This window comes from Nerophis ophidion, linkage group LG13 (genome assembly GCF_033978795.1).
Source record: "Nerophis ophidion isolate RoL-2023_Sa linkage group LG13, RoL_Noph_v1.0, whole genome shotgun sequence".
NCBI classification, from domain to species: Eukaryota; Metazoa; Chordata; class Actinopteri; order Syngnathiformes; family Syngnathidae; genus Nerophis; species Nerophis ophidion.
The window spans coordinates 26,655,383-26,673,539 of record NC_084623.1 but is presented as its reverse complement, the minus strand read 5'-3'; the positions used below and the strand labels follow the sequence as shown (position 1 = coordinate 26,673,539).

General features: G+C 47.2%; 1 protein-coding gene, 3 non-coding genes and 24 pseudogenes across 4 annotated transcripts; all 28 read right to left on the bottom strand.

Moving 5' to 3' along the window:
* Window positions 1-246: 246 nt before the first annotated feature.
* Window positions 247-365, bottom strand: LOC133567785 (5S ribosomal RNA; annotated as a pseudogene).
* A 364-nt stretch (window positions 366-729) lies between these two features.
* On the bottom strand, window positions 730-848 carry LOC133566404 (5S ribosomal RNA; annotated as a pseudogene).
* A 364-nt stretch (window positions 849-1,212) lies between these two features.
* Window positions 1,213-1,331, bottom strand: LOC133566190 (5S ribosomal RNA; annotated as a pseudogene).
* Window positions 1,332-2,223: 892 nt separating this feature from the next.
* LOC133564880 (uncharacterized) lies at window positions 2,224-6,437 on the bottom strand. The gene is made up of 8 exons (XM_061919417.1): window positions 6,314-6,437; window positions 4,710-5,270; window positions 4,463-4,675; window positions 4,142-4,377; window positions 3,816-4,066; window positions 3,480-3,731; window positions 2,736-3,378; window positions 2,224-2,649 (listed from the first exon to the last, which is right to left on the bottom strand). The coding sequence occupies exons 2-8, from the start codon at window positions 5,242-5,244 to the stop codon at window positions 2,446-2,448; spliced, it is 2,334 nt and encodes a 777-aa protein (XP_061775401.1). The 5' UTR covers window positions 5,245-5,270; window positions 6,314-6,437; the 3' UTR covers window positions 2,224-2,445.
* Window positions 6,438-6,724: 287 nt separating this feature from the next.
* On the bottom strand, window positions 6,725-6,843 carry LOC133566858 (5S ribosomal RNA; annotated as a pseudogene).
* A 368-nt stretch (window positions 6,844-7,211) lies between these two features.
* Window positions 7,212-7,330, bottom strand: LOC133566263 (5S ribosomal RNA; annotated as a pseudogene).
* Window positions 7,331-7,695: 365 nt separating this feature from the next.
* Window positions 7,696-7,814, bottom strand: LOC133565396 (5S ribosomal RNA; annotated as a pseudogene).
* A 365-nt stretch (window positions 7,815-8,179) lies between these two features.
* Window positions 8,180-8,298, bottom strand: LOC133567624 (5S ribosomal RNA). The gene has a single exon (XR_009809463.1). It is a non-coding gene; the product is annotated as a 5S ribosomal RNA (ribosomal RNA).
* Window positions 8,299-8,663: 365 nt separating this feature from the next.
* LOC133567611 (5S ribosomal RNA) lies at window positions 8,664-8,782 on the bottom strand. Its single transcript, XR_009809461.1, has one exon. It is a non-coding gene; the product is annotated as a 5S ribosomal RNA (ribosomal RNA).
* Window positions 8,783-9,150: 368 nt separating this feature from the next.
* On the bottom strand, window positions 9,151-9,269 carry LOC133566098 (5S ribosomal RNA; annotated as a pseudogene).
* A 368-nt stretch (window positions 9,270-9,637) lies between these two features.
* LOC133566262 (5S ribosomal RNA) lies at window positions 9,638-9,756 on the bottom strand (annotated as a pseudogene).
* A 365-nt stretch (window positions 9,757-10,121) lies between these two features.
* LOC133565395 (5S ribosomal RNA) lies at window positions 10,122-10,240 on the bottom strand (annotated as a pseudogene).
* Window positions 10,241-10,604: 364 nt separating this feature from the next.
* On the bottom strand, window positions 10,605-10,723 carry LOC133565913 (5S ribosomal RNA; annotated as a pseudogene).
* A 368-nt stretch (window positions 10,724-11,091) lies between these two features.
* LOC133566261 (5S ribosomal RNA) lies at window positions 11,092-11,210 on the bottom strand (annotated as a pseudogene).
* A 365-nt stretch (window positions 11,211-11,575) lies between these two features.
* Window positions 11,576-11,694, bottom strand: LOC133566260 (5S ribosomal RNA; annotated as a pseudogene).
* A 365-nt stretch (window positions 11,695-12,059) lies between these two features.
* On the bottom strand, window positions 12,060-12,178 carry LOC133565394 (5S ribosomal RNA; annotated as a pseudogene).
* Window positions 12,179-12,543: 365 nt separating this feature from the next.
* Window positions 12,544-12,662, bottom strand: LOC133567599 (5S ribosomal RNA). Its single transcript, XR_009809460.1, has one exon. It is a non-coding gene; the product is annotated as a 5S ribosomal RNA (ribosomal RNA).
* A 365-nt stretch (window positions 12,663-13,027) lies between these two features.
* Window positions 13,028-13,146, bottom strand: LOC133566097 (5S ribosomal RNA; annotated as a pseudogene).
* A 368-nt stretch (window positions 13,147-13,514) lies between these two features.
* On the bottom strand, window positions 13,515-13,633 carry LOC133566259 (5S ribosomal RNA; annotated as a pseudogene).
* A 365-nt stretch (window positions 13,634-13,998) lies between these two features.
* On the bottom strand, window positions 13,999-14,117 carry LOC133566732 (5S ribosomal RNA; annotated as a pseudogene).
* Window positions 14,118-14,481: 364 nt separating this feature from the next.
* On the bottom strand, window positions 14,482-14,600 carry LOC133565912 (5S ribosomal RNA; annotated as a pseudogene).
* A 368-nt stretch (window positions 14,601-14,968) lies between these two features.
* On the bottom strand, window positions 14,969-15,087 carry LOC133567722 (5S ribosomal RNA; annotated as a pseudogene).
* A 368-nt stretch (window positions 15,088-15,455) lies between these two features.
* On the bottom strand, window positions 15,456-15,574 carry LOC133565625 (5S ribosomal RNA; annotated as a pseudogene).
* Window positions 15,575-15,938: 364 nt separating this feature from the next.
* LOC133566189 (5S ribosomal RNA) lies at window positions 15,939-16,057 on the bottom strand (annotated as a pseudogene).
* Window positions 16,058-16,421: 364 nt separating this feature from the next.
* On the bottom strand, window positions 16,422-16,540 carry LOC133566912 (5S ribosomal RNA; annotated as a pseudogene).
* Window positions 16,541-16,908: 368 nt separating this feature from the next.
* Window positions 16,909-17,027, bottom strand: LOC133566258 (5S ribosomal RNA; annotated as a pseudogene).
* A 365-nt stretch (window positions 17,028-17,392) lies between these two features.
* LOC133565393 (5S ribosomal RNA) lies at window positions 17,393-17,511 on the bottom strand (annotated as a pseudogene).
* Window positions 17,512-17,875: 364 nt separating this feature from the next.
* Window positions 17,876-17,994, bottom strand: LOC133565910 (5S ribosomal RNA; annotated as a pseudogene).
* Window positions 17,995-18,157: the final 163 nt, after the last annotated feature.

The following is an 18,157-nucleotide window of genomic DNA, read 5'->3' as shown; positions in this document are numbered from 1 at the left end:
TTTGGACTTTTGCCCCACTGTTAGCACTGAAGTGCCTTGAGGCACATGGGTCACTGTTGGCGACACTGCAAATCTTGCTATAAATGTCAGACCGAGTCAAAACTAAACAAACATGTTTTGGGTGGAGACCAGCGGTTTGTTTGGACGATCATAATGTAGCGTTTTGACAAGTGTGGCAAGTATCTATAGCCATTTTGACAAAAACAAAAGTGAGAAAGTGCGCCCTATACTGGGAGCATCGCTAAATGCCTACAGCACCTGGTATTCCTAGGCAGTCTCCCATCCAAGTACTAACCAGGCCAGACCCAGCTTAGCTTCCGAGATCAGACGAGATCGGGCGATCTTCGGGTAGTATGGCCGTAAGCCGAGAGGCAGTCCTCAGAATCCAATTTTTAAAAGTGGCAAGCTGGTTGACAGGACCTTTCTGCAATGAGCTACACGTGTGTGATACAATAATCACTGATCTTTTTCTCAGCCTATGTAACTCTTTGGACTTTTGCCCCACTGTTAGCACTGAAGTGCCTTGAGGCACATGGGTCACTGTTGGCGACACTGCAAATCTTGCTATAAATTTCAGACCGAGTCAAAACTAAACTTGTTTTGGGTGGAGACCAGCGTTTTGTTTGGACGAGCATAATGTAGCGTTTTGACAAGTGTGGCAAGTATCTATAGCCATTGTGACAAAAAAAAAAGGGAGAAAGTGCGCCCTATACTGGGAGCATCGCTAAAAGCCTACAGCACCTGGTATTCCTAGGCAGCCTCCCATCCAAGTACTAACCAGGCCAGACCCAGCTTAGCTTCCGAGATCAGACGAGATCGGGCGATCTTCGGGTAGTCTGGCCGTAAGCCGAGAGGGAGTCCTCAGAATTCAATTTTTAAATGTGGCAAGCTGGTTGACAGGACCTTTCTGCAATGAGCTACACGTGTGTGATACAATAATCACTGCTCTTTTTCTCAGCCTATGTAACTCTTTGGACTTTTGCCCCACTGTTAGCACTGAAGTGCCTTGAGGCACATGGGTCACTGTTGGCGACACTGCAAATCTTGCTATAAATTTCAGACCGAGTCAAAACTAAACTTGTTTTGGGTGGAGACCAACGTTTTGTTTGGACGAGCATAATGTAGCGTTTTGACAAGTGTGGCAAGTATCAATAGCCATTGTGACAAAAACAAAAGGGAGAAAGTGCGCCCTATACTGGGAGCATCGCTAAAAGCCTACAGCACCTGGTATTCCTAGGCAGTCTCCCAACCAAGTACTAACCAGGCCAGACCCAGCTTAGCTTCCGAGATCAGACGAGATCGGGCGATCTTCGGGTAGTATGGCAGTAAGCCGAGATGCAGTCCTCAGACTTCAATTTTTAAATGTGGCAAGCTGGTTGACAGGACCTTTCTACAATGAGCTACACGTGTGTGATACAATAATCACTACTCTTTTTCTCAGCCTATGTAACTCTTTGGACTTTTGCCCCACTGTTAGCACTGAAGTGCCTTGAGGCACATGGGTCACTGTTGGCGACACTGCAAATCTTGCTATAAATTTCAGACCGAGTCAAAACTAAACATGTTTTGGGTGGAGACCAGCGTTTTGTTTGGACGAGCATAATGTAGCGTTTTGACAAGTGTGGCAAGTATCTATAGCCATTGTGACAAAAACAAAAGGGAGAAAGTGCGCCCTATACTGGGAGCATCGCTAAAAACCTACAGCACCTGGTATTCCTAGGCAGTCTCCCATCCAAGTACTAAACAGGCCAGACCCAGCTTAGCTTCCGGCGAGCAAAAACCCGCCCGATCTTCGGGCCTGCGCTTCCGGCGCGGAGCGGCCCCCGCGCCGCGCTTTCCCCCGCGCCGCGTCGCCCGCGGACTCTCCACCGCGTCGGTTTTCGCGGAGAAGCGCGGGCGACCCCGGACCGCCGCGGCGGTTTCTCGTACCCGCCCCCGCATGCAAATTAGCCATGCGCTCGGTGTGTCGCCTCCAGGGAAGCCGCGCCCACCGCACGGCGGTATAGCTCGCCTGGTAGCGAGGAGCGCGGAGCGCGCCGACCGCGAAGGCGAGCGTTCGCGCCCCGGCCTCCTCACGATTAATCATTGCCAACAATACGTGTATATTGACTTATTAGTATATAAATAACTGTAGTTATAGAACTTCACGATTTTTCATGATTTATGGACATATTTAAATAAACCTATTAGTAACAACTGCCAAGAAAGAAATGCAAAAAATCATTACAATCAACATCACATGTTTAATTTCCACACATAAACTAAACTGTACAATGCAAAAGTCATGTACAAAGTATTTACAGAGTATTTTTTACAGCAGACATATAAGACAAGATGCAATAAAACTATACAATGCAAAAGTCATGTACAAAGTATTTACAGAGTATTCACAAGTATTTTTTAAAGGGACAATGCAAAAAACAGAGAGCTAAGTCATAAGGTTGGTTACAGAGGTGGTTTTGGTAAAATCTTCCGCAGCAACAACATAGAATGGGCGTATGGGTTGGGCACCACAGGGGTCTGTGGGTTGGGTACCACAGGGGTCTGTGGGTTGGGTACCACAGGGGTCTGTGGGTTGGGCACAGGGGTCTGTGGGTTGGGCACAGTAACAGCAGGTGGCTGGGTTGCTCTTGTGTGCTGGGCCTGCCTCTGTGGGTGACAAGATGAAGCAATCAGTAAAGAAGTTGAGGTAGTGCAGGTAAAAGGACGAGGGCAACAATCATAAACACTAGTACCTGTCTTTGTGTGTCCTGGCTCCTTTTCTCAGCCAACCACTCCTCCACCGAACGCCCCTGTGAACGTGCGCAAAAGGTCTCGTTTCTGTAGCGACTGTGGCCATATTCTTTCTTCTTTGGTTGCCCACAGAGTTTGCACTTGAATGTCTCGGTTCGCTTGGGAGGGGCATCCATAATACCACCTAGGCTAAGTGCCTTCTTTTTCCGATACCAGGCTGTTGAGTGTGGTATCCTGGGAGGAGGAGGAGGAGGAGGAGCAGCAGCAGCAGCAGAGGATGATAATGATGATGATGATGATGATGATGCAGGAGCAGCAGCAGCAGAGGATGATAATGATGATGATGGAGGAGCAGGAGCAGCAGCAGCAGAGGATGATGGAGGAGCAGCAAAGGATGATGACAATGGAGGAGCAGCAGCAGCAACAACAGCACGGTAGAGTTCTGGCACCACAGGCCCCCTTCGTGTGCAAGCCAGCCCAGATGTGTCAGCTGGGTGCTGAAAGTCGTGCGCGTCATGGGGTTGTGCGACGTCTACCATCAGTTCCCTGGCTGCAGGAAGGGACCGTGTCGTCGCTGCTGCACTTTGTGCTGGCACCGTCGCAACAACATCAGCAGTGGCCATGTCCTTACACCGCTTGTTGAACCTGTGTGTGTTTGTATATATACAGTGTATATGTATTAGCATTTCCACCAATAATCAGCACTGTGTCACGAAGCATTCATAGTATTATTACACAAGCGTTACCATTGAGTGAGCGTGCGGTGGTTGACCTCCAGGAGGCGAATGCTGCAGCCAGCAGCTTTGATGGCCCGGTTGCCGGACAGGTTCCCGCGAATGCGCGTGTAGTCCCGCATGATCAGTGACCATCGGCTCTGCCGGAACCCTGAAATGCGGTGCTCTTGGCTGTGGTGGCTCGACAGCTGAATGAAGACTGCCTCCATCAACCTGCTTGTGGCCGGGGAGTGCGCAACCTCGGTGCCCCGCCCGATGCACAAACTAGATGGAAAGAACACCAACATCACACTGATTAGTACACACGTTGAAAATAAATTGTCTTGCAAAATTATTTTGCGTACATACCGTTTTACACTGGCCACCCCTTCCAAGTGGTTTTGCCTGGAGACCCTGAAGCGTCCCTTGTTCAGCTTGGGAGCGTGGCGGGGGGGAAGGCTGGGAGGCGCTTTGTCTCCGTCTGTCAGCTTTTGCCAAAGTTCTATTATATGCCTCTCCTGCCGAGGCGGCACAAACATTTGGCGCCGCAGCGCAACAAGGGCGGTGGCCAAGCGACAGACATGCTGGTATCCGCCGTTCCCGTCTGGACCTAACACATCCTGTGTCAAAAAACAGATCTTTATATTACTCACAGTCAAAATCGTCAGGTAAGTCAAGAGAAAGATGACACTTACTTCTTCTTCTTCCTTCTCTTCTGCTGGCTCATCGTCGGGAGGCAGAGTCACGGAGGAGTGGCGGTCACCCGTATACTGCTCGATTCCCACTGGCTCGTCATCGTAACCCTCATCATCCTCGAGTTGGTCTTCGTCCTCCATGTCATCTGAGTCAGGCTTGTCCGGATCATCCACAACGTGGGACTGCAGCACGGCGCCAGTCTGGGCATACAGATACTGGATGCCAATAAGCTCTCCTGAACACAATTAGACATCAAATGAGACCGGAATGGATTTGTATGGCCACCGCAGCAGCAAAGCTGCCCCCCGCCCCCACGTTACCTGTGTACTTGCTCGCCGGGGTGTAATTGTCAACCAGCGTGAGACCCATGAGCTTTTGTGTCAGCTGCGCGAGTGCGTCTTGCAGGCCGGCGTCGTAACACTGCACCGTGACATCATCGGTCCCTTTCACCGCCGCTCTTCCTCGGCCCTCGTTCCACCTACACAGACCCTCCAGAAGGTAAACCTGGAAATGGCGCGCGTTGGCCAACGTACCTGCGGCATCGTAAAGAAGAAAGATGTTAGACACGTACGTCTGCAAAAGTGGCGGAGTATGTTCTTTTGGCATGAGCCCCAAAACCCACTGCTCTGCCATCCAGCTCCCTGAAGGGCATCTCCCCCATGCGCACGGCCTGAGAGCGAAGGGCGGCGACCATGTCTGGAAAGAGCTGTGCGTAAGACGCCAGTGCGGTTTTGTTGACCGCGAGAGGTGACCGGGAAGTGTCTCCGCTGGCACGCTCCTTTTGGTGCAACACCACGATGCTACAGGCGTACCCCACGTCATTCCCCAGCAGCCACTTGAAGGTTTGACCCCGGTACTGCCCGAACTGGAGTTTGCTCTCACTGAGCACCAGCTTGGGGCATCCGGGGTCTCCTCCAGACTGGCGGATGCGTGCCCGGGCTTCCTCTTTCACCTCCTCGCCTTTCTGCACCGCGCAGGCCACCAAGGACTTAGCTTCCTTCGCCACCTTGGCTGCCTTCGCCACCTTGGCTGCCTCCGCCGTACGCTCCAGGGTTAGCTCAGTGGCGAAGCCATGAAACACAAACAGTGGGCGAAAATCCATCTTGTGTTGTCCAAGGAAGCAATTGTCTGCCAAAACAAAGCATAAAGTCACATACATGTTGATAAACACTTTAATTATTGACGACAACAACAACAACAACAACAGTGGTAGTAGTAGTACCTGTATATGTAGCAACAGTAGTATTAGTACTAGTAGTAAACATTTAGCAGTAGTAGTAGTAGTAGTAATAGTAGTAGCAGCAGCTGTATATGTAGTAGCAGTAGTATTAGTAGTAAACAACATTGGTAGTAGTATTAGTAGTAATTGTATTTGTTTTACTAGTAGCAGTACTGTAGTAGCAATGTTATTGTAGTACTAGTATTACTTTTAGTAGTATAGCAGCAGTACAACAGTAGCAGTACTTGTAGTAGTAGTAGTATTTGTTATTGTAGTAGTATTACTTGTAGTATAGTAGCAGTACAACAATAGTAGTAGTAGTAGTAGTAGTAGTAGTAATTGTATTTGTTGTTGTAGTAGTACTTGTAGTAGTAGTATTTGTTATTGTAGTAGAAGTACTACTTGTAGTATAGTAGCAGTACAACAATAGTAGTAGTAGTAGTAGTAATTGTATTGTTGTTGTTGTTGTAGTAGTAGTAGTAGTAGTAGCAGCTAGCAATTGTATTTTTTGTAGTAGTGCATGTAGTAGAAGCAGTACTTGTAGTAGTAGTAGTAGTATTTGTTATTGTAGTAGTACAGTAGCAGTCACACAAGTAGTAGTAGTAGTAGTAGTAGTATATTAGGGAAAAAAAAAAGTTTGATGGGGATGGCGGCCATTTTAGCTTAGGATTTCTTTTGTTCTCCAAACAAACAAACAAAGTCATACTGTTCCTGCGCCGATTTAATCACAAATAACACGTCTGTTACATTTAACACGTTTGTTTAGTTTTACACACACACACACACGATTAAAACATGTTTTATTTGCGGTAATTGTTTAAATGTGTCGATTTCCCTCTTCTCCTCCTCATGTTAAAAGTGTTAGAACGCACACCACAACGTTAACGCTATTAATGTAAAAAGCCCAATACTTTCACACACTGAACGTTCACATTTTAAAGTAAAAACTTACCGTCGTCTTTGTCTGAATTTGAAGAGCTGCGTATATTCCTATCGAAGTGAAGAGGTGAAACAGACGCGCACCTCTAAGGGCGGATTCCACCCTTCTTTATGGGGCGGAGTCTAGAGGTCTAGACCAATCACAGCGTTTCTAAGCTTTTCCCACTTGGCTCAGTGAAAGCCAATCAGATGGCTCAAATTTAGAAAATGGAACAGAGACCATTCATCTCCGTCACTGTTGGCGACACTGCAAATCTTGCTATAAATTTCAGACCGAGTCAAAACTAAACATCTTTTGGGTGGAGACCAGCGTTTTGTTTGGACGAGCATAATGTAGCGTTTTGACAAGTGTGGCAAGTATCTATAGCCATTGTGACAAAAACAAAAGGGAGAAAGTGCGCCCTATACTGGGAGCATCGCTAAAAACCTACAGCACCTGGTATTCCTAGGCAGTCTCCCATCCAAGTACTAAACAGGCCAGACCCAGCTTAGCTTCCAAGATCAGACGAGATCGGGCGATCTTCGGGTAGTATGGCCGTAAGCCGAGAGGCAGTCCTCAGAATTCAATTTTTAAATGTGGCAAGCTGGTTGACAGGACCTTTCTGCAATGAGCTACACGTGTGAGATACAATAATCAAAGCTCTTTTTCTCAGCCTATGTATCTCTTTGGACTTTTGCCCCACTGTTAGCACTGACGTGCCTTGAGGCACATGGGTCACTGTTGGCGACACTGCAAATCTTGCTATAAATTTCAGACCGAGTCCAAACTAAACAAACATGTTTTGGGTGGAGACCAGCGGTTTGTTTGGACGAGCATAATGTAGCGTTTTGACAAGTGTGGCAAGTATCTCTAGCCATTGTGACAAAAACAAAAGGGAGAAAGTGCGCCCTATACTGGGAGCATCGCTAAAAGCCTACAGCACCTGGTATTCCTAGGCAGTCTCCCATCCAAGTACTAACCAGGCCAGACCCAGCTTAGCATCCGAGCTCAGACGAGATCGGGCGATCTTCGGGTAGTATGGCCGTAAGCCGAGACGCAGTCCTCAGACTTCAATTTTTAAATGTGGCAAGCTGGTTGACAGGACCTTTCTGCAATGAGCTACACGTGTGTGATACAATAATCACTGCTCTTTTTCTCAGCCTATGTAACTCTTTGGACTTTTGCCCCACTGTTAGCACTGAAGTGCCTTGAGGCACATGGGTCACTGTTGGCGACACTGCAAATCTTGCTATAAATTTCAGACCGAATCAAAACTAAACATTTTTTGGGTGGAGACCAGTGTTTTGTTTGGACAAGCATAAACGTAGCGTTTTGACAAGTGTGGCAAGTATCTATAGCCATTGTGACAAAAACAAAAGGGAGAAAGTGCGCCCTATACTGGGAGCATCGCTAAAAGCCTACAGCACCTGGTATTCCTAGGCAGTCTCCCATCCAAGTACTAACCAGGCCAGACCCAGCTTAGCTTCCGAGCTCAGACGAGATCGGGCGATCTTCGGGTAGTATGGCCGTAAGCCGAGACGCAGTCCTCAGACTTCAATTTTTAAATGTGAGAAGCTGGTTGACAGGACCTTTCTGCAATGAGCTACACGTGTGTGATACAATAATCACTACTCTTTTTCTCAGCCTATGTAACTCTTTGGACTTTTGCCCCACTGTTAGCACTGAAGTGCCTTGAGGCACATGGGTCACTGTTGGCGACACTGCAAATCTTGCTATAAATTTCAGAGCGAATCAAAACTAAACATTTTTTGGGTGGAGACCAGTGTTTTGTTTGGACAAGCATAAACGTAGCGTTTTGACAAGTGTGGCAAGTATCTATAGCCATTGTGACATAAACAAAAGGGAGAAAGTGCGCCCTATACTGGGAGCATCGCTAAAAGCCTACAGCACCTGGTATTCCTAGGCAGTCTCCCATCCAAGTACTAACCAGGCCAGACCCAGCTTAGCTTCCGAGCTCAGACGAGATCGGGCGATCTCCGGGTAGTATGGCCGTAAGCCGAGACGCAGTCCTCAGACTTCAATTTTTAAATGTGGGAAGCTGGTTGACAGGACCTTTCTGCAATGAGCTACACGTGTGTGATACAATAATCACTACTCTTTTTCTCAGCCTATGTAACTCTTTGGACTTTTGCCCCACTGTTAGCACTGAAGTGCCTTGAGGCACATGGGTCACTGTTGGCGACACTGCAAATCTTGCTATAAATTTCAGAGCGAATCAAAACTAAACATTTTTTGGGTGGAGACCAGTGTTTTGTTTGGACAAGCATAAACGTAGCGTTTTGACAAGTGTGGCAAGTATCTATAGCCATTGTGACAAAAACAAAAGGGAGAAAGTGCGCCCTATACTGGGAGCATCGCTAAAAGCCTACAGCACCTGGTATTCCTAGGCAGTCTCCCATCCAAGTACTAACCAGGCCAGACCCAGCTTAGCTTCCGAGCTCAGACGAGATCGGGCGATCTCCGGGTAGTATGGCCGTAAGCCGAGACGCAGTCCTCAGACTTCAATTTTTAAATGTGGGAAGCTGGTTGACAGGACCTTTCTGCAATGAGCTACACGTGTGTGATTCAATAATCACTGCTCTTTATCTCAGCCTATGTATCTCTTTGGACTTTTGCCCCACTGTTAGCACTGAAGTGCCTTGAGGCACATGGGTCACTGTTGGCGACACTGCAAATCTTGCTATAAATTTCAGACCGAGTCAAAACTAAACAAACATGTTTTGGGTGGAGACCAGCGGTTTGTTTGGACGAGCATAATGTAGCGTTTTGACAAGTGTGGCAAGTATCTATAGCCATTGTGACAAAAACAAAAGGGAGAAAGTGCGCCCTATACTGGGAGCATCGCTAAAAACCTACAGCACCTGGTATTCCTAGGCAGTCTCCCATCCAAGTACTAAACAGGCCAGACCCAGCTTAGCTTCCGAGATCAGACGAGATCGGGCGATCTTCGGGTAGTATGGCCGTAAGCCGAGAGGCAGTCCTCAGAATTCAATTTTTAAATGTGGCAAGCTGGTTGACAGGACCTTTCTGCAATGAGCTACACGTGTGAGATACAATAATCAAAGCTCTTTTTCTCAGCCTATGTATCTCTTTGGACTTTTGCCCCACTGTTAGCACTGACGTGCCTTGAGGCACATGGGTCACTGTTGGCGACACTGCAAATCTTGCTATAAATTTCAGACCGAGTCCAAACTAAAAAAACATGTTTTGGGTGGAGACCAGCGGTTTGTTTGGACGAGCATAATGTAGCGTTTTGACAAGTGTGGCAAGTATCTCTAGCCATTGTGACAAAAACAAAAGGGAGAAAGTGCGCCCTATACTGGGAGCATCGCTAAAAGCCTACAGCACCTGGTATTCCTAGGCAGTCTCCCATCCAAGTACTAACCAGGCCAGACCCAGCTTAGCATCCGAGCTCAGACGAGATCGGGCGATCTTCGGGTAGTATGGCCGTAAGCCGAGACGCAGTCCTCAGACTTCAATTTTTAAATGTGGCAAGCTGGTTGACAGGACCTTTCTGCAATGAGCTACACGTGTGTGATACAATAATCACTGCTCTTTTTCTCAGCCTATGTAACTCTTTGGACTTTTGCCCCACTGTTAGCACTGAAGTGCCTTGAGGCACATGGGTCACTGTTGGCGACACTGCAAATCTTGCTATAAATTTCAGACCGAATCAAAACTAAACATTTTTTGGGTGGAGACCAGTGTTTTGTTTGGACAAGCATAAACGTAGCGTTTTGACAAGTGTGGCAAGTATCTATAGCCATTGTGACAAAAACAAAAGGGAGAAAGTGCGCCCTATACTGGGAGCATCGCTAAAAGCCTACAGCACCTGGTATTCCTAGGCAGTCTCCCATCCAAGTACTAACCAGGCCAGACCCAGCTTAGCTTCCGAGCTCAGACGAGATCGGGCGATCTTCGGGTAGTATGGCCGTAAGCCGAGACGCAGTCCTCAGACTTCAATTTTTAAATGTGGCAAGCTGGTTGACAGGACCTTTCTGCAATGAGCTACACGTGTGTGATACAATAATCACTACTCTTTTTCTCAGCCTATGTAACTCTTTGGACTTTTGCCCCACTGTTAGCACTGAAGTGCCTTGAGGCACATGGGTCACTGTTGGCGACACTGCAAATCTTGCTATAAATTTCAGACCGAGTCAAAACTAAACATGTTTTGGGTGGAGACCAGCGTTTTGTTTGGACGAGCATAATGTAGCGTTTTGAATAGTGTGGCAAGTATCTATAGCCATTGTGACAAAAACAAAAGGGAGAAAGTGCGCCCTATACTGGGAGCATCGCTAAACGCTTACAGGACCTGGTATTCCTAGGCAGTCTCCCATCCAAGTACTAACCAGGCCAGACCCAGCTTAGCTTCCGAGATCAGATGAGATCGGGCGATCTTCGGGTAGTATGGCCGTAAGCCGAGAGGCAGTCCTCAGAATTCAATTTTTAAATGTGGCAAGCTGGTTGACAGGACCTTTCTGCAATGAGCTACACGTGTGAGATACAATAATCAAAGCTCTTTTTCTCAGCCTATGTATCTCTTTGGACTTTTGCCCCACTGTTAGCACTGACGTGCCTTGAGGCACATGGGTCACTGTTGGCGACACTGCAAATCTTGCTATAAATTTCAGACCGAGTCCAAACTAAACAAACATGTTTTGGGTGGAGACCAGCGGTTTGTTTGGACGAGCATAATGTAGCGTTTTGACAAGTGTGGCAAGTATCTCTAGCCATTGTGACAAAAACAAAAGGGAGAAAGTGCGCCCTATACTGGGAGCATCGCTAAAAGCCTACAGCACCTGGTATTCCTAGGCAGTCTCCCATCCAAGTACTAACCAGGCCAGACCCAGCTTAGCATCCGAGCTCAGACGAGATCGGGCGATCTTCGGGTAGTATGGCCGTAAGCCGAGACGCAGTCCTCAGACTTCAAATTTTAAATGTGGCAAGCTGGTTGACAGGACCTTTCTGCAATGAGCTACACGTGTGTGATACAATAATCACTGCTCTTTTTCTCAGCCTATGTAACTCTTTGGACTTTTGCCCCACTGTTAGCACTGAAGTGCCTTGAGGCACATGGGTCACTGTTGGCGACACTGCAAATCTTGCTATAAATTTCAGACCGAATCAAAACTAAACATTTTTTGGGTGGAGACCAGTGTTTTGTTTGGACAAGCATAAACGTAGCGTTTTGACAAGTGTGGCAAGTATCTATAGCCATTGTGACAAAAACAAAAGGGAGAAAGTGCGCCCTATACTGGGAGCATCGCTAAAAGCCTACAGCACCTGGTATTCCTAGGCAGTCTCCCATCCAAGTACTAACCAGGCCAGACCCAGCTTAGCATCCGAGCTCAGACGAGATCGGGCGATCTTCGGGTAGTATGGCCGTAAGCCGAGACGCAGTCCTCAGACTTCAATTTTTAAATGTGGCAAGCTGGTTGACAGGACCTTTCTGCAATGAGCTACACGTGTGTGATACAATAATCACTGCTCTTTTTCTCAGCCTATGTAACTCTTTGGACTTTTGCCCCACTGTTAGCACTGAAGTGCCTTGAGGCACATGGGTCACTGTTGGCGACACTGCAAATCTTGCTATAAATTTCAGACCGAATCAAAACTAAACATTTTTTGGGTGGAGACCAGTGTTTTGTTTGGACAAGCATAAACGTAGCGTTTTGACAAGTGTGGCAAGTATCTATAGCCATTGTGACAAAAACAAAAGGGAGAAAGTGCGCCCTATACTGGGAGCATCGCTAAAAGCCTACAGCACCTGGTATTCCTAGGCAGTCTCCCATCCAAGTACTAACCAGGCCAGACCCAGCTTAGCTTCCGAGCTCAGACGAGATCGGGCGATCTTCGGGTAGTATGGCCGTAAGCCGAGATGCAGTCCTCAGACTTCAATTTTTAAATGTGAGAAGCTGGTTGACAGGACCTTTCTGCAATGAGCTACACGTGTGTGATACAATAATCACTACTCTTTTTCTCAGCCTATGTAACTCTTTGGACTTTTGCCCCACTGTTAGCACTGAAGTGCCTTGAGGCACATGGGTCACTGTTGGCGACACTGCAAATCTTGCTATAAATTTCAGAGCGAATCAAAACTAAACATTTTTTGGGTGGAGACCAGTGTTTTGTTTGGACAAGCATAAACGTAGCGTTTTGACAAGTGTGGCAAGTATCTATAGCCATTGTGACATAAACAAAAGGGAGAAAGTGCGCCCTATACTGGGAGCATCGCTAAAAGCCTACAGCACCTGGTATTCCTAGGCAGTCTCCCATCCAAGTACTAACCAGGCCAGACCCAGCTTAGCTTCCGAGCTCAGACGAGATCGGGCGATCTCCGGGTAGTATGGCCGTAAGCCGAGACGCAGTCCTCAGACTTCAATTTTTAAATGTGGGAAGCTGGTTGACAGGACCTTTCTGCAATGAGCTACACGTGTGTGATACAATAATCACTACTCTTTTTCTCAGCCTATGTAACTCTTTGGACTTTTGCCCCACTGTTAGCACTGAAGTGCCTTGAGGCACATGGGTCACTGTTGGCGACACTGCAAATCTTGCTATAAATTTCAGAGCGAATCAAAACTAAACATTTTTTGGGTGGAGACCAGTGTTTTGTTTGGACAAGCATAAACGTAGCGTTTTGACAAGTGTGGCAAGTATCTATAGCCATTGTGACAAAAACAAAAGGGAGAAAGTGCGCCCTATACTGGGAGCATCGCTAAAAACCTACAGCACCTGGTATTCCTAGGCAGTCTCCCATCCAAGTACTAAACAGGCCAGACCCAGCTTAGCTTCCGAGATCAGACGAGATCGGGCGATCTTCGGGTAGTATGGCCGTAAGCCGAGAGGCAGTCCTCAGAATTCAATTTTTAAATGTGGCAAGCTGGTTGACAGGACCTTTCTGCAATGAGCTACACGTGTGAGATACAATAATCAAAGCTCTTTTTCTCAGCCTATGTATCTCTTTGGACTTTTGCCCCACTGTTAGCACTGACGTGCCTTGAGGCACATGGGTCACTGTTGGCGACACTGCAAATCTTGCTATAAATTTCAGACCGAGTCCAAACTAAACAAACATGTTTTGGGTGGAGACCAGCGGTTTGTTTGGATGAGCATAATGTAGCGTTTTGACAAGTGTGGCAAGTATCTCTAGCCATTGTGACAAAAACAAAAGGGAGAAAGTGCGCCCTATACTGGGAGCATCGCTAAAAGCCTACAGCACCTGGTATTCCTAGGCAGTCTCCCATCCAAGTACTAACCAGGCCAGACCCAGCTTAGCATCCGAGCTCAGACGAGATCGGGCGATCTTCGGGTAGTATGGCCGTAAGCCGAGACGCAGTCCTCAGACTTCAATTTTTAAATGTGGCAAGCTGGTTGACAGGACCTTTCTGCAATGAGCTACACGTGTGTGATACAATAATCACTGCTCTTTTTCTCAGCCTATGTAACTCTTTGGACTTTTGCCCCACTGTTAGCACTGAAGTGCCTTGAGGCACATGGGTCACTGTTGGCGACACTGCAAATCTTGCTATAAATTTCAGACCGAATCAAAACTAAACATTTTTTGGGTGGAGACCAGTGTTTTGTTTGGACAAGCATAAACGTAGCGTTTTGACAAGTGTGGCAAGTATCTATAGCCATTGTGACAAAAACAAAAGGGAGAAAGTGCGCCCTATACTGGGAGCATCGCTAAAAGCCTACAGCACCTGGTATTCCTAGGCAGTCTCCCATCCAAGTACTAACCAGGCCAGACCCAGCTTAGCTTCCGAGCTCAGACGAGATCGGGCGATCTTCGGGTAGTATGGCCTTAAGCCGAGACGCAGTCCTCAGACTTCAATTTTTAAATGTGGGAAGCTGGTTGACAGGACCTTTCTGCAATGAGCTACACGTGTGTGATACAATAATCACTACTCTTTTTCTCAGCCTATGTAACTCTTTGGACTTTTGCCCCACTGTTAGCACTGAAGTGCCTTGAGGCACATGGGTCACTGTTGGCGACACTGCAAATCTTGCTATAAATTTCAGACCGAGTCAAAACTAAACATGTTTTGGGTGGAGACCAGCGTTTTGTTTGGACGAGCATAATGTAGCGTTTTGAATAGTGTGGCAAGTATCTATAGCCATTGTGACAAAAACAAAAGGGAGAAAGTGCGCCCTATACTGGGAGCATCGCTAAACGCTTACAGGACCTGGTATTCCTAGGCAGTCTCCCATCCAAGTACTAACCAGGCCAGACCCAGCTTAGCTTCCGAGATCAGATGAGATCGGGCGATCTTCGGGTAGTATGGCCGTAAGCCGAGAGGCAGTCCTCAGAATTCAATTTTTAAATGTGGCAAGCTGGTTGACAGGACCTTTCTGCAATGAGCTACACGTGTGAGATACAATAATCAAAGCTCTTTTTCTCAGCCTATGTATCTCTTTGGACTTTTGCCCCACTGTTAGCACTGACGTGCCTTGAGGCACATGGGTCACTGTTGGCGACACTGCAAATCTTGCTATAAATTTCAGACCGAGTCCAAACTAAACAAACATGTTTTGGGTGGAGACCAGCGGTTTGTTTGGACGAGCATAATGTAGCGTTTTGACAAGTGTGGCAAGTATCTCTAGCCATTGTGACAAAAACAAAAGGGAGAAAGTGCGCCCTATACTGGGAGCATCGCTAAAAGCCTACAGCACCTGGTATTCCTAGGCAGTCTCCCATCCAAGTACTAACCAGGCCAGACCCAGCTTAGCTTCCGAGATCAGACGAGATCGGGCGATCTTCGGGTAGTATGGCCGTAAGCCGAGAGGCAGTCCTCAGAATTCAATTTTTAAATGTGGCAAGCTGGTTGACAGGACCTTTCTGCAATGAGCTACACGTGTGTGATACAATAATCACTGCTCTTTTTCTCAGCCTATGTATCTCTTTGGACTTTTGCCCCACTGTTAGCACTGAAGTGCCTTGAGGCACATGGGTCACTGTTGGCGACACTGCAAATCTTGCTATAAATTTCAGACCGAGTCAAAACTAAACAAACATGTTTTGGGTGGAGACCAGCGGTTTGTTTGGACGAGCATAATGTAGCGTTTTGACAAGTGTGGCAAGTATCTCTAGCCATTGTGAAAAAAACAAAAGGGAGAAAGTGCGCCCTATACTGGTAGCATCGCTAAAAGCCTACAGCACCTGGTATTCCTAGGCAGTCTCCCAACCAAGTACTAACCAGGCCAGACCCAACTTAGCTTCCGAGATCAGACGAGATCGGGCGATCTTCGGGTAGTATGGCCGTAAGCCGAGAGGCAGTCCTCAGAATTCAATTTTTAAATGTGGCAAGCTGGTTGACAGGACCTTTCTGCAATGAGCTACACGTGTGTGATACAATAATGACTGCTCTTTTTCTCAGCCTATGTAACTCTTTGGACTTTTGCCCCACTGTTAGCACTGAAGTGCCTTGAGGCACATGGGTCACTGTTGGCGACACTGCAAATCTTGCTATAAATTTCAGACCGAGTCAAAACTAAACTCTTTTTGGGTGGAGACCAACGTTTTGTTTGGACGAGCATAATGTAGCGTTTTGACAAGTGTGGCAAGTATCAATAGCCATTGTGACAAAAACAAAAGGGAGAAAGTGCGCCCTATACTGGGAGCATCGATAAAAGCCTACAGCACCTGGTATTCCTAGGCAGTCTCCCAACCAAGTACTAACCAGGCCAGACCCAGCTTAGCTTCCGAGATCAGACGAGATCGGGCGATCTTCGGGTAGTATGGCAGTAAGCCGAGACGCAGTCCTCAGACTTCAATTTTTAAATGTGGCAAGCTGGTTGACAGGACCTTTCTACAATGAGCTACACGTGTGTGATACAATAATCACTACTCTTTTTCTCAGCCTATGTAACTCTTTGGACTTTTGCCCCACTGTTAGCACTGAAGTGCCTTGAGGCACATGGGTCACTGTTGGCGACACTGCAAATCTTGCTATAAATTTCAGACCGAGTCAAAACTAAACATGTTTTGGGTGGAGACCAGCGTTTTGTTTGGACGGGCATAATGTAGCGTTTTGACAAGTGTGGCAAGTATCTATAGCCATTGTGACAAAAACAAAAGGGAGAAAGTGCGCCCTATACTGGGAGCATCGCTAAAAACCTACAGCACCTGGTATTCCTAGGCAGTCTCCCATCCAAGTACTAAACAGGCCAGACCCAGCTTAGCTTCCGAGATCAGACGAGATCGGGCGATCTTTGGGTAGTATGGCCTTAAGCCGAGAGGCAGTCCTCAGAATTCAATTTTTAAATGTGGCAAGCTGGTTGACAGGACCTTTCTGCAATGAGCTACACGTGTGAGATACAATAATCAAAGCTCTTTTTCTCAGCCTATGTATCTCTTTGGACTTTTGCCCCACTGTTAGCACTGACGTGCCTTGAGGCACATGGGTCACTGTTGGCGACACTGCAAATCTTGCTATAAATTTCAGACCGAGTCCAAACTAAACAAACATGTTTTGGGTGGAGACCAGCGGTTTGTTTGGACGAGCATAATGTAGCGTTTTGACAAGTGTGGCAAGTATCTCTAGCCATTGTGACAAAAACAAAAGGGAGAAAGTGCGCCCTATACTGGGAGCATCGCTAAAAGCCTACAGCACCTGGTATTCCTAGGCAGTCTCCCATCCAAGTACTAACCAGGCCAGACCCAGCTTAGCATCCGAGCTCAGACGAGATCGGGCGATCTTCGGGTAGTATGGCCGTAAGCCGAGACGCAGTCCTCAGACTTCAATTTTTAAATGTGGCAAGCTGGTTGACAGGACCTTTCTGCAATGAGCTACACGTGTGTGATACAATAATCACTGCTCTTTTTCTCAGCCTATGTAACTCTTTGGACTTTTGCCCCACTGTTAGCACTGAAGTGCCTTGAGGCACATGGGTCACTGTTGGCGACACTGCAAATCTTGCTATAAATTTCAGACCGAATCAAAACTAAACATTTTTTGGGTGGAGACCAGTGTTTTGTTTGGACAAGCATAAACGTAGCGTTTTGACAAGTGTGGCAAGTATCTATAGCCATTGTGACAAAAACAAAAGGGAGAAAGTGCGCCCTATACTGGGAGCATCGCTAAAAGCCTACAGCACCTGGTATTCCTAGGCAGTCTCCCATCCAAGTACTAACCAGGCCAGACCCAGCTTAGCTTCCGAGCTCAGACGAGATCGGGCGATCTTCGGGTAGTATGGCCGTAAGCCGAGACGCAGTCCTCAGACTTCAATTTTTAAATGTGGGAAGCTGGTTGACAGGACCTTTCTGCAATGAGCTACACGTGTGTGATACAATAATCACTACTCTTTTTCTCAGCCTATGTAACTCTTTGGACTTTTGCCCCACTGTTAGCACTGAAGTGCCTTGAGGCACATGGGTCACTGTTGGCGACACTGCAAATCTTGCTATAAATTTCAGACCGAGTCAAAACTAAACATGTTTTGGGTGGAGACCAGCGTTTTGTTTGGACGAGCATAATGTAGCGTTTTGAATAGTGTGGCAAGTATCTATAGCCATTGTGACAAAAACAAAAGGGAGAAAGTGCGCCCTATACCGGGAGCATCGCTAAACGCTTACAGGACCTGGTATTCCTAGGCAGTCTCCCATCCAAGTACTAACCAGGCCAGACCCAGCTTAGCTTCCGAGATCAGATGAGATCGGGCGATCTTCGGGTAGTATGGCCGTAAGCCGAGAGGCAGTCTTTAGAATTCAATTTCTAAATGTGGCAAGCTGGTTGACAGGACCTTTCTGCAATGAGCTACACGTGTGTGATACAATAATCACTGCTCTTTTTCTCAGCCTATGTATCTCTTTGGACTTTTGCCCCACTGTTAGCACTGAAGTGCCTTGAG

Excerpts from the sequence above, each read along its gene's own strand:
- LOC133564880 (XM_061919417.1), bottom strand. The coding sequence starts at position 5,244 with ATGGATTTTCGCCCACTGTTTGTGTTTCATGGCTTCGCCACTGAGCTA. Across the intron at positions 4,676-4,709 it reads CGCCACTTTTGCAGACGTAC|GTACGTTGGCCAACGCGCGC; the intron begins GTGTCTAACATC and ends ACGATGCCGCAG. Across the intron at positions 2,650-2,735 it reads GCCAGGACACACAAAGACAG|AGGCAGGCCCAGCACACAAG; the intron begins GTACTAGTGTTT and ends TGTCACCCACAG.